Raw genomic sequence first — 11,645 nt, 5'->3', positions numbered from 1 at the left:
AAAGGTCATGATAAGATGAAACTTGTCGAAACACATTGCAAGAAAAGGATAGCAATATAATGATGAGTTGTAATACGCCATCTATTGATCAAACCAATGAAGCTGTGGAGCTTTCATTTTTTTTTCTATGGATATTTAATTTTTCAGTCGTTTAAGCTTAATCTGTGGCGCTTGGGTTGTATTTTAGAGACTTTTGATACTCGATTGTCATCACTTACAGTAGAACGTCGATTATCCGGGCAGCTCGGGACTGGGCGGATGCCGGGTTAATCGATTTGCACGGATAATCGTCCAAGAAATGTCAAATTCATATAAAAATTATAAAATCCACTAGTTTTATGATTAATTCACCTTGAATCAATCAATTAATCGTTAGTAGAATATTATTTTAATCAATAATTATAGGTTTAACAACTGTTCATGAACAAAAATGAATTTCGAAAATATCACTAGAAACTACAGAGCTGCACAAAAAATTGGTTGCCTACTTGACTATCGCTGCAAATTTTCGCCGTACGCTTGAACAGCTGTCACATTTATGCGCACGGTTAAGCCGCCCGCCGGTCAATCCGCCCCCGATTAATCGACGTTCTACTGTATTTTAAGCTTTATTTGTGTAATGAAATTATTTACCTTTTTTGCACCATCACAAACAATTCCGATAGCTTCCGTTAATATTTGAAACTTCAAAATGGCTGCTACCACACCACCATGAACCAGCCTGGATTGTAACCGCGGCACTTCAGTTTGTTTGGACGCAAACGGCTGTCAAAGGTCGAAAGGAAACCAAAACAAAATATCCCGCTTCGAGTAAAAATCGATCGACCGCACTGTGGCGTAGTTAGTTTAAGTTATTATCGATTAGCTTTACTTTCTTGAGCAATGTACACCAAAGCAAGCGTATATTCTGCATTAGTGCGCGTTGCCATAGTTACAAGATAGCGGCTGTAAGCTGCTAACCACTCCAGCGCAGTTTCGTTGTGTGTGCTTGCTTGCAATCACAGCAATCGGAGCATCGCAAACTGTACCGCCCGGAAGAACTGCTTGAAAGTGGAGTAGGAAGCAACATGGAGTACTCCAGTTTCGTTCGCGAGCTGCGCAGGGAATCCCAGAGCCCGTACGTCAATTCCTCCGACTCGCAGTACGCCAGGGAGTTCGAGGAGCAGATGCAAGCGCTGGTTATTAACTACGACATTGAGGAACCGTGCGCTGAGGAGCAACATTCAGCGCGCTACTCTTTCACGAGCACGCCCCAGCCTTCCGGAAGTGGGCTGAGGCTGGCGCGTACGAAGCCAACCACCACTGTATCGGCTGACGAAGCGGCACGAGGGGCAGAAGAAGAGGTGCCGAAGAAGAAAATAGCTATGAATTTTGACCAGTGCGGTCCCGAATCGTCCCAGGGTTCGTTCGAGTCGAGCGAAGGTATTTCGATGCGGTACGATTCCTGCAACTCGATCGACGATATACCGCATCTGGTTTCGTGTGATGAATTTGCCTGTGATGCGCCCACGATTCGCGGAGAGAAACGGAAGCTCGGCAGTCCCGTTCCGTTCGAAGCACTGCAGGGAGAGGAAGGTAAATTGGGGGGGGGGAGTGGGGTGGGGGTTGGACAAACCAACTGAAAGGTTTCGGAAAGGTAATGCTTTTGCTTCGATCGCATTTCAGATTCGATGCTGGAACCGGCCAAATATGATCTGTACCCGAGCGCATCGACGCCTGCTACGACCAAACTGCTTACTGTTCCTGCGAAACGAACGTATGACGAGGCTAATAGGTAGAAGTTAGGTTATGAAGTTTAAGCTTTATCTTAATAGCGTAGAATTTGCTGTGCACGTGAACTCCAGCTCAGCTTGTAAATGCAGTTTCCCCATTCTAAACCAGCGCCATAAAGGGAACGCACTATGTCTAGTGACCAGCTATAGAGTATGATGTCGGTGTCTAGCTATAGAAAGCATGTAAATTATTCGCCCCTACCCAGAGCCATTCAAAGAATGGATAAACGGGAAGACAGGGTCCACACGCCAAGCTTCATCATCTCCATACATTAAATTAATCGCTCAACGAAACGAAGTAGAATTTCTAATAAACGCCAATGTATTAAAACATGCCCGGCTGTTCAGATTTCAAAAAGGCGCACTCACTCATAATACACCGTCCAAACGCTGGCCACGACGAAGAACGGTGGCGCCTCGTACGTACAGCTGATGCAATCGTCCTTCTCCGGATCCCATAGAGCGCGGGCAACACACCGGAAGTTTTGCATCTTCTTGTCGCCCACCGTCACGAGCGCCACGTACCGGTACCGTTCGAACTGGCACAGCTTGAACTGATTGCGCAACTCTTCGCTTAAATTTTCCGCCAACCGTTTGGCCCGCTTCGCCACATACTTGTACTCGTCGAGGTAGGTGTGCAAAAAGTGACCCATCATCGACTGCATCACCTCGCGCCGGAACGGGTTCTTCGACTCCATCCGAAACGTGTTTTGAAACCGTGGCACTACGTACTGCGTGATAGAACGACGTTATACGCCACGCGTGTTGTTGTGTTCAGGGGGAAAAATGGGGGGGGGGGGGGGGGGAGAACAAAAATGCCAAACCCGCCTTACCATGCTGGTCCGATCGTACAGGCCCCGGTCGATCTTTGAGGAAGTCATCGGCGGACCCATCAGGCGGGACAGTATCAGTACGGAGGATTTTCGCTATCGGAGATAAAGAGAGAGTGATGATTTTAAAATATTTCTTTCAAACATTTTCACACCTGTCTTACCGCTAGAGCTGACAAACTTTCCCGGGGATATGTTGATTTCCGCTACCGAAGAAAGATGCATTTTTAGGAATGTTTTAACAACCTTTTCTAACAAATTACAGTACAAACACTTACATAGCTTTTTCGCGTGTCCAAGGTCTCCGTATCTCCTTGTGGATCAACAAACCCGATTTTTTTAGGACGTTTCGCCTTTTCTCCATCCTTTTTAGAAGGGAGAAAATTGCAATGAAATAAATTAGATTTTGTATATACATCTGAAAACATCTTACCTTGGCGCTTTTCATGCTTTAATATTTAAAAAAATAGTATTAATTAAAGAAAAACTAGTAACAAAATGAAGCTAAATTAGAGAATTTTTTGGGGTTATGAAATGCTTTTTGCCAAACATTAAATCACAGCCTACTATGCATGCAGCAAACATTGAATAGTTAGCGTGCAATCGATGTTCAACCAGTGAGGGACGGCTGTATGTAGATTCTACTAATTATAAAGATAGTTCAGATAAAAACCAATTTGAATTTATTTTACAATTTAAATTACGTGAAAAGTACTTCAAGGGTTAAAAACGCTTGGAATTCCTCAATTTATCTCACTGGTACTCCCATCTCACACCCTCGCTCGCGCACTCTCTTCTCACATCGTTCTCTCTCTTTCTCGGTACGTCTTCTGTGCTATCTGTTGCCTCTTTCCCCCATCGCCAACCAAGCAGCAATCATCTCGCTCTGCTCGGTACGTAAACAAAATGCAGCGAACAATACGATCAGTCGAAAGATAATCGCGTAACCCCTCGGAATCGACCTTTCCCGAAGAGAGGACAAACAACAAAACACCAAATTCTGCAGTCTCGGTCGAGGCCACAATCTTATCCGATAAGAAACATCCTGCACATGCACCATGGGCGCATCAGAAACCAGTGACGTAGGTCCAGGTAAGCAAATGCTGATTGACTGCTCGCTTCTTCAGCTTCCACTTACCACTCCTCTGCCCGCTTGGGTCCGTTGGGCGCGCTTTCTCTTCGTCTCGTCGTGGCCAATCTGACCAATTTGGCAGGGAATCGCCCGGAAGCGAGTTATTTGGAGACACTCGAACAGGGTGCGAACATTTCGGTGGATTACGGCGACATCGAGCTTCCCGAGTGGTACGACGATGGGAAGATTAAAAGGTACTGGAAAACGGATTTTTGCACAATGGAGGTGAAATCGATCGGAGTTATGAACCGGATTTTCTCCCCATTTGTAGGGCACAAGATTACTTCAGGCGCAACTTTTACGCGATGTTCGTCGGTAAGCTGTGCGGACTGCTCGCCATCATTACGGTGCCGTCGATTTTGCGCGTGCTGGTCCACACAAACCAATCGTCCGAGCCGCGGACGGCCTACCGGCGCTACGTTGCCACCATCATGCATACGCTGGAATGGTACTTCGAGGATTTCGTTCCCACGTCTAGGTAATAGTATTCAATTTAAAATAACGTTTAGTTTGTAATCTAATTCGTTTAATTCGTCCAGAGCCTGGAAATCGATATCGTTTGTGAGAAAAACTCACGCCGGTGTGAGCAGACAGGCATCGAGCGTTCGTCCGGGCATGATCATCTCCCAGCGAGACATGGCGATCACTCAGTTTGGCTTCATTGGGTAAGTATGGCACAAAAAAAAACAGTAATTAACCTCTTGCAACCGATCATTAGATGATTACACGGACCGGGTTCCGGTGATTTGCTGGATTGTACAAAAAAATCGCACTAACAAACGACATTAGAATGTGTACGAAAATAATGTTCTGAGTCTTGAGTAAAACACATTGCAATTAATTGAACTTTGAACTTTCCATTCAATTGTGCGGATAGAGAATGCGTTGGACAATTATGAAAAATACCTTTTTTAATATGTTGTTCAGCTTCCTAAAATTATTTTCTCCTAATGATGGAAGAAAGAGATCATTAAAATCGTGGGTTTGGATAAATGTTCAAAAAGTTACTTAAAAACATATTTTATTCAAAAGAAAACACACAGTTTACATTTTATGAACAAATATTTACTCTTTAAAGCTTGTATGGGCGTAAAATACAGTTTTAAATTATATTAGCGATAATTTTTTAATTTTTGTTTTTATACTATTGGACAAAGCTACAACTTGCGCACTTGCCGTTATGATGCAAATTACTTACAGCTTCAATTTCCGGACATTCGGCTTGTTTTTATTGAATTTCTTCATATTCAGTCCTTGGCCATACTGCTTTTATTTTTTGCCTAATTGCCATGATGTACTAGAACCAATTAAAAATGTGTCTGACCTCTAGTAGGTCCTGATGCCACAGTAAATAAATATTTTCTGTCGGTAGTTCACCACCTGAGGCTTTCTTAGCAGTTTTGCTTCATACCGACGACAGTGTAATTTCGTCTAAAATTCCTATTAATCTTGTCCATATGCATTGAAGATCATCGGAATCAATTGTAGAAGTAGTTATAAACCTGATAGCAACAGTGTTTTATCATATTGTGGTCTGAATTTCACTAAATCATGTATTAAATTCTGTATTAAATTAAAAACTAAAATTGTGTTGTCCGGAATGTGTAGTAGAAAAATGTGTTGCAGTTGAGGCTGTCCGGAATTTGAATCAAAATGTCCCTACTTTGAAACATGAGCTCGAAACTTTTGGGAATTTGAATCAAAATATCGATGCAATTTTATGATCGTTTCTAATGTCTCGAGTAAAACTATTGAAAATCTTTATTTTTTTCTTAAATGTAGAAGGTTTGCTTTAGAAACGGGAGCAATGCATAAGTTTGACCGATTAAAATTGAATTAATAAGAAAATATTAAATGCCAAAAATGCCTTAAGCGTCCGTAATTCCAATCCATACGGTATATGTTTTATATATATTTTTTGCCAACCTCTGCTGTACAGTTTTGAAACTGTTAATTGTAGCAACTTTTTTAAATAAATATATATTTTTGAACATTATCGTATTTTAAAGCAATGTTTTAGGATTGTTAATTTAAATTTATAAATAAAATTTATTTATAAAATTTATATATTTTTAATTTATAATTTAAAAGCAAATGAAAAGATCTCGATCCTTGAGCACGAGTGGGAATTGTATTTTTAAAAAGGTTGTCGGTTATTAGTTTCTTACTAATTACTTTTACTTACTCTCTTATTAGGTACAAAGAAGGTGTTAGATTGATAAAGGTACAAAAATATTAAAAAAAAATGCATAAACAAAACAAAAATATCATGAGTGTTTTCTAAATTTATATACTAAATAAACTGCTTTTGTTAATTTTGTTGACTAACAGTTGATAATTTTACACAAAGTTTGGGAATTTTTCCCCGTAAAATTATATTCCATTTCATTCTTAACCAACTGAACGTGTCGCAAATCAGCTTAATTGATTTAGAATATTTTTAAATAATTATTAGATGATTAAATTTGTCCAGTACGGGGTCTTTTTTGTACACCAAAGCCAAATTCCAGTGCCAACCCATTCATTCCTGTATTGTTTACTTTTAGCTACATCATTATTAGCCACCGCAAGCTTGGCGTCCAGTACGACCCGAAGGACATGGATGCGTTCGTGCACATGTGGCGCGTGATTGGCCACATGATGGGCATCGAAGAGAGGTCAGTTACAGCGATCTTTCGCCAGTTCCTTCCCAAAGCCCGTGTAAATACCGTGTTTCCTTCCATCCTTCAGATTCAACGCTTGCACCGATCGGTTCGAAACCACCGAGCAGCGGATGTCGCTGATAGCGAACGAAATACTGCAACCTGCCCTGCTCCATCGCACGGCCGAATTTGTCAAAATGGGCAAAGCGCTCATCGAAGGTTTGTGGTGCTTCAATCCGTTAGTCGAGTTCGATAGCTTCCTGTTCCTGACGATGCGGCTTAACAACATACCGGGCTATCATTACTGGGCGGATGAGGCGACGCCGGGTGTGAAGGAATCGGAATCGCGTCTTCGGCCCTACGAACAGTTCAGCCGGTACGCCCGGTTTATCCTCTACTGTGTGTGCTACATCCAATCGGTTCTGCTAAACATTGCGCTGCTCCGGTGGTACTTTAACATGCAGATGGTAATGTCCCGGTTTCTGATCACCTACTTCCCGTTTCTGGCCATCTACGCGTATGGTGTGACGGATGCGTACGTACGCATCTTGAAGTAAGCTCTGTAAGCGATCTGTAAGCTATCTGTTATCTATTTTTATGTAACTTTGGTGAAATGCAAACTAACCTTTTTACGACTACAAACAGTGTCTTCTTTGCTTAGGAGCCCTTAGAGGCTGTTTTGCTGCTTGATGGCCAGAAACAGATTGAACAGATTGTACAGTGCGTAGATGTAGTCCGTCTGGCTTTCGCCGGCCGGCAGCGGAATGTCGAAAATGTTGCACACGATCTTCACGTAGTTCGTTAGGCTGCAGTCCAGCTGGGCGGGCGGGAACCCAAGCGCATCGAGCGTCCGCTCCATCTCCTCCGGCCATTCCGACATCAGGCTGTCGATGTTCACGACCGGTTGCTTCTGCGCGTTGACGCTCTGGATCGATTGGCTGGCCCGCAGGGACTGGATCTCCGTGATCCAGCGATCGATATCGCGCGCACTGCGCACGATCGCCGAGGGTGTTTCGATCGGTTTGGTAAAGATCGAACGTAGCTTCATCTGTAGCAGCACGCTGTCGCTCTGGTCGCCGCACGGCTCGTCCAGGATCTGTGGCGGAGAGAGAGAGAGCAAAAGGGATCATTAGTGGCGGCTTTGAAAGGCGTGACCAAAAACAACCCCACATTCCTACCATTAATCCAAGGTTCTGGATGTGACCGTTTAGCTTCTTGCTCTTCTTCTCGCTCACCGGGCCCGGTGGGCAAACCTTCAGAAACGCATCGATATCACCGACCGCCGGTATAAACTCCGGGATGAAGATCTTCAGCTTGAAGTCGATCGCGATCCGCTGGGGCGTGTAGCGCGGGATGTACTGGAACAGATCCTTGACCTCGCTCGGTGCGTCGATGTTATCGTACAGCTTCGGGTTGAACTCCTTCTCCTCGACCAGCTTCTTCGCCGGTTCCTTCTCGTCCTCCGACATGCTGGCGCTGCTGTCTGTAAGGGAATCGTGCTTACGCAGGTTGTCTCGTTTCGGGTTCGACTCTAGACAAACCCAGACACAAACATACAGACAGAAAGGGAAGCAGAGGTGACATTTAACAAGCAACAGACACTATCTAAACGGCAACTTACCTGCACCGATACGGCCCGCTTTCGGTACTTCCTCGAGCAAACTCATTGGATGACTTTCGTTGAAGCTTTCCTACCGGGCGGGTAAGTAAGAATGGAATTACTTCATCCTTCTGTTGGGCCTTCGCACACTCCCACCCGGTGCTTACCTTTCTCAGTGGCCTTTCTTCCGAACGATGGTCCTCGTGGTCGTCATCCTCCTCCTCCTCCTCGTCCTCGTCCTCGTCCTCCTGGTTGATGAACTGCAGCGAACCGGAAACGTCCAGATCCGGCGGTGGACTGTCGTCAATTTCGCGGCCATTTTTAATTTCGTACATTTCGTCATACAAATCCATCGTTCACTGTAGCTTTCGTGCGTAAATAACGCACCACCCGGCTGGTTGTTTTCTCTGGAGGGCAGCTTTTTTCTTCTACTCCAAATAAGCGTTTGTTTGGGGCAACAAAGGGGCGCGTCACCATGGCAACGGTCGGAACGATTTTATTCGGATTCATTCTATCCGTACAATTCTTCTAGGGATTTCCTTTTTCTTCTTCTTTTATTTAAATTTCGTCACAAATTTCACACACACACACACACACACATACACTCACGGAGGAGAAGAAATTCACTATAAATAAGCTCAAAACAATTCCGCATTTACACTACTACTTCCCCAAGCAGGAAACATCACTGAGGATGCTCGCAATCAGCTGCTTGTCGTTCAGGGCCGAGGTGACCTCCTGCTCGTCCCACTGCAGGCAGACCCGGTGCATCCTCGGCTCCTTCTTGCCCTGCAGCCGGACAATGCCGCGCGTCTCCACCAGCGTGCACAGGCTGATGAACTCCGTCTGGTCAACGGCCTGTATGTTGCGCTTGGTGCAGATCGCCTTGTACACATCGTACAGCTTGCCGACGGTGATGTCCTTGTTCTTGCCGTGCTTCAGCATCAGCATCAGCGAGCAGATGAGAATTTTCTGCTGCAGCGGGAAACCCTCCTCGAGATCGTTGCCGAGCGTCTGGGACGCACCGTACACCTGCTTCAGCACCGCCATCACCTGGCCCATGCTGACCACGGTCGGCGCGCCCGACGAGCCCGTTTTGCGGTCCTCCTTTTTCGCGCTCTCGACCAGCCGCCGCGCTATGAACAGGGCGCGCCGGATGTCACCCGAGGTGGAGGCCACCTTGGCGGCAAGCAGCCCCAGGGCCGCCTCGGGAAAGCGCGACAGCGAGTTGGACTCGTCCAGACTAGCCTTCAGTATGGCCACGATCTGTTGCTTCGTGTACGGTAGGAACTGTATCAGCTGTGGCTTTAGCTCGCAGCGGGCCTGCAGCCGGGCGAGCAGCCGATCGGTAAGATCGAGCGCGTTGGCAATACCGATCAGGATGAGCCGGGCGGTCGGCCGGGCCGGCCATTCGAAGATGCTGTACAGGATCGTTTGCTTGCTGCTCGACAGCTGATCGATCTCGTCCAGCACCAGCATGATGGTTTTGTGCTTTCGCTCCAGGTGCGCCTCGATCGCTCCCTGGTACTGCTTTTCCGTGGTGCCACCCACCTTCAGGCCCAGCTCTTCCGAGATCTTTTTGTAGATGCTGCCCACACTCTTGATCGAGGTGCAGTTGATGTAGACGGGTTTCAGCTTCTTCGCGAACGAGGGATGATTCAGTATCCGCTGCAGGGTGGCCGTCTTGCCCGTGCCCGGCGGACCGCTGAGAAGGGAAACAGAAACGCGTTAACCGATTGCGATAAGAGCCAGCGAATAGTCTTGCTTACCTGATGTACAAACTTCCCGACCCATCGGAACTCAACACACCCTCCACGAAGCCAACCAGCTCATCGTACTCTTTCTCCCGTTCGGGCAGTTTCCCTACCAAATCGGACGCACCTGTACCGTGTGCTGCATCTTCCAGCTCCTCCACGTCCTCCTCGGCCGGTGGTAGTACTCGAGGGCGACCAGCTTTGCGGGCCACTTTTTTCGGTGAACTAGCGCCGTCTTCTTCCGGCAGTTCGGCATCCTTCACACTATTGTCCGGCACTTTCGAGCGACGCTTTCTGGGCGAAGCTGTTAGTTGCGCTTGTTCGTGTTCGTTTTCCTTGTCGTTGATTGAAGAGGAACGTAAACTTAGGCGCGTGCGGCGATGCATGGTCGGACTTGTGTGCTTGGGCACTGTTTTCACCGTTATTTTGCTGTGAACAATTCGCGCACAAAGCTGTCTCGTTTTCCCGCCCGTGCAACAGCTGATGTGTAAAGTGGTGGGGGGACATGTTCAGCACGATCCGAGACTGAATCATATCCTATCCGGCGATGCGATCCGTTCCTAGTGGGAGAATCCAAATGTTGGATAGGTTTGTTTGGCAATTTTTGAATCAAACATTTTATCTAAAATATCTAAAAACCAATTTAGATTTTAAAATTTTGCAGCATCTTAGATGGACATCGGTTTAAAAATAAATGTCAATACAATTCTTCTGGAACTAATGTTCAGCGAAAGCTACGTACATCACTATCAAACAAGACGCTAAATTGTAGGGATGGGCATACGGGAATGGAGCGTACAAGAGCATTTAATTTAATTTTTCCGTTACATAAAAATAGATAGTCATAAATACGTCGTGCTAGATTTGTTGATATGAAGTAAAATTCTCACTTAATGTCTACAATTTAATGTTTACAATTAACGAGTAATGAAGCTTCGAATGTAGTTTAGGATTCATGCTTGGAATCGGATTCAGGAACTGCTCGCATGGATTCTGAACCTGGTTCCATGAGCGATAAATATTTGGAATTACCTTTGACGCCTGGTTAAGAGGGTAGCTTCAGTAGAGCTTCAGTATCGGTTCCACATTTGGGAAATGTTTAATATCAGTTTCAGAAACTGTGCAGGTTCAAGAGACAGAAGACCCTATGTTGAGACAGATACTCCTTCTTCTTCTTCTTTGGCTCAACAACCGATTTCGGTCAAGGACTGCCTGTACCCACTTGTGGGCTTGGCTTTCAGTGACTAATTGATTCCCCCCCAGTGGCGGATTAAGGGTATCGGGGGCCCTAGGCGGAAAGACGAGTTGAGGCCCCTGTAAATGGTAAATGTTGTTGTGCCCAGGGGGGGGGGGGGGGGGGGTTAGTGGCTAAACTAAACTTGTTGTTGGGATATTGAACAGTAAACTTGAAATGCCGTCGGGGGCGACCGCCTAGTCCGCCTATCGTTAGATCCGCCACTGTTCCCCCCCATAGCAGGATAGTCAGTCCTACGTATGGCGGCGCGGTCTATTTGGGGATTGAACCCATGACGGGCATGTTTTTAAGTCGTACGAGTTGACGACTGTACTACGAGACCGACTAATACGAGACCGACTAATACGAGACCGACAGATACTCCAGTGTTTTAAATTAGTACAATCTTGTCAAGTCGATAAAAGACGCACAGAACGAATACAATTTAGAAATGCAGTTCGTGACTTGTCATGTTCGTTACGATCTCAGACAGCATTGAATTACGGCTTGGTTACGGCGTCGTCAAGCTGGTCATGGAAGCTCAACTTCTCATCAAGGAGCACTCCAAGATCCCTGACTCAGTTTTTACGCTCAAGTATAGAGCTGTCTAGTGCGTAATCGTATCGAAGCTGCTTGGCCAGTAGCAAGGCGTGAGGAACACTATCTAAAAGCTGTCATGAT

The 11,645-nt window shown here is 45.8% G+C and overlaps 5 protein-coding genes across 5 annotated transcripts; 2 read left to right on the top strand and 3 right to left on the bottom strand.

Moving 5' to 3' along the window:
- The first annotated feature begins 757 nt into the window (after nucleotides 1-757).
- LOC3289915 (uncharacterized) lies at nucleotides 758-2,105 on the top strand. Its single transcript, XM_558577.3, has 2 exons — nucleotides 758-1,575; nucleotides 1,666-2,105. Exons 1-2 carry the CDS (start codon nucleotides 1,068-1,070, stop codon nucleotides 1,776-1,778), a joined length of 621 nt encoding a protein of 206 aa, XP_558577.3. The 5' UTR covers nucleotides 758-1,067; the 3' UTR covers nucleotides 1,779-2,105.
- Nucleotides 2,106-2,137: 32 nt separating this feature from the next.
- Nucleotides 2,138-3,050, bottom strand: LOC5667184 (dynein light chain Tctex-type 5-B). Its single transcript, XM_061640501.1, has 4 exons — nucleotides 3,036-3,050; nucleotides 2,881-2,967; nucleotides 2,606-2,698; nucleotides 2,138-2,503 (listed from the first exon to the last, which is right to left on the bottom strand). The coding sequence occupies exons 1-4, from the start codon at nucleotides 3,048-3,050 to the stop codon at nucleotides 2,138-2,140; spliced, it is 561 nt and encodes a 186-aa protein (XP_061496485.1).
- Nucleotides 3,051-3,444: 394 nt separating this feature from the next.
- LOC1274884 (rubber oxygenase) lies at nucleotides 3,445-7,018 on the top strand. The gene is made up of 6 exons (XM_314074.5): nucleotides 3,445-3,694; nucleotides 3,817-3,928; nucleotides 4,006-4,212; nucleotides 4,274-4,399; nucleotides 6,281-6,391; nucleotides 6,465-7,018. Exons 1-6 carry the CDS (start codon nucleotides 3,661-3,663, stop codon nucleotides 6,931-6,933), a joined length of 1,059 nt encoding a protein of 352 aa, XP_314074.4. The 5' UTR covers nucleotides 3,445-3,660; the 3' UTR covers nucleotides 6,934-7,018.
- LOC1274883 (intraflagellar transport protein 46 homolog) lies at nucleotides 6,929-8,364 on the bottom strand. Its single transcript, XM_314073.5, has 4 exons — nucleotides 8,144-8,364; nucleotides 7,998-8,067; nucleotides 7,555-7,907; nucleotides 6,929-7,472 (listed from the first exon to the last, which is right to left on the bottom strand). The coding sequence occupies exons 1-4, from the start codon at nucleotides 8,327-8,329 to the stop codon at nucleotides 7,044-7,046; spliced, it is 1,038 nt and encodes a 345-aa protein (XP_314073.5). The 5' UTR covers nucleotides 8,330-8,364; the 3' UTR covers nucleotides 6,929-7,043.
- Nucleotides 8,365-8,511: 147 nt separating this feature from the next.
- Nucleotides 8,512-10,287, bottom strand: LOC1274882 (cell division control protein 6 homolog). Its single transcript, XM_314072.4, has 2 exons — nucleotides 9,746-10,287; nucleotides 8,512-9,681 (listed from the first exon to the last, which is right to left on the bottom strand). The coding sequence occupies exons 1-2, from the start codon at nucleotides 10,114-10,116 to the stop codon at nucleotides 8,640-8,642; spliced, it is 1,413 nt and encodes a 470-aa protein (XP_314072.4). The 5' UTR covers nucleotides 10,117-10,287; the 3' UTR covers nucleotides 8,512-8,639.
- Nucleotides 10,288-11,645: the final 1,358 nt, after the last annotated feature.

Source organism: Anopheles gambiae, chromosome 2 (genome assembly GCF_943734735.2).
Source record: "Anopheles gambiae chromosome 2, idAnoGambNW_F1_1, whole genome shotgun sequence".
In the NCBI taxonomy this organism is placed as follows: domain Eukaryota; kingdom Metazoa; phylum Arthropoda; class Insecta; order Diptera; family Culicidae; genus Anopheles; species Anopheles gambiae.
This window is presented reverse-complemented; position numbering and strand designations above follow the sequence as displayed.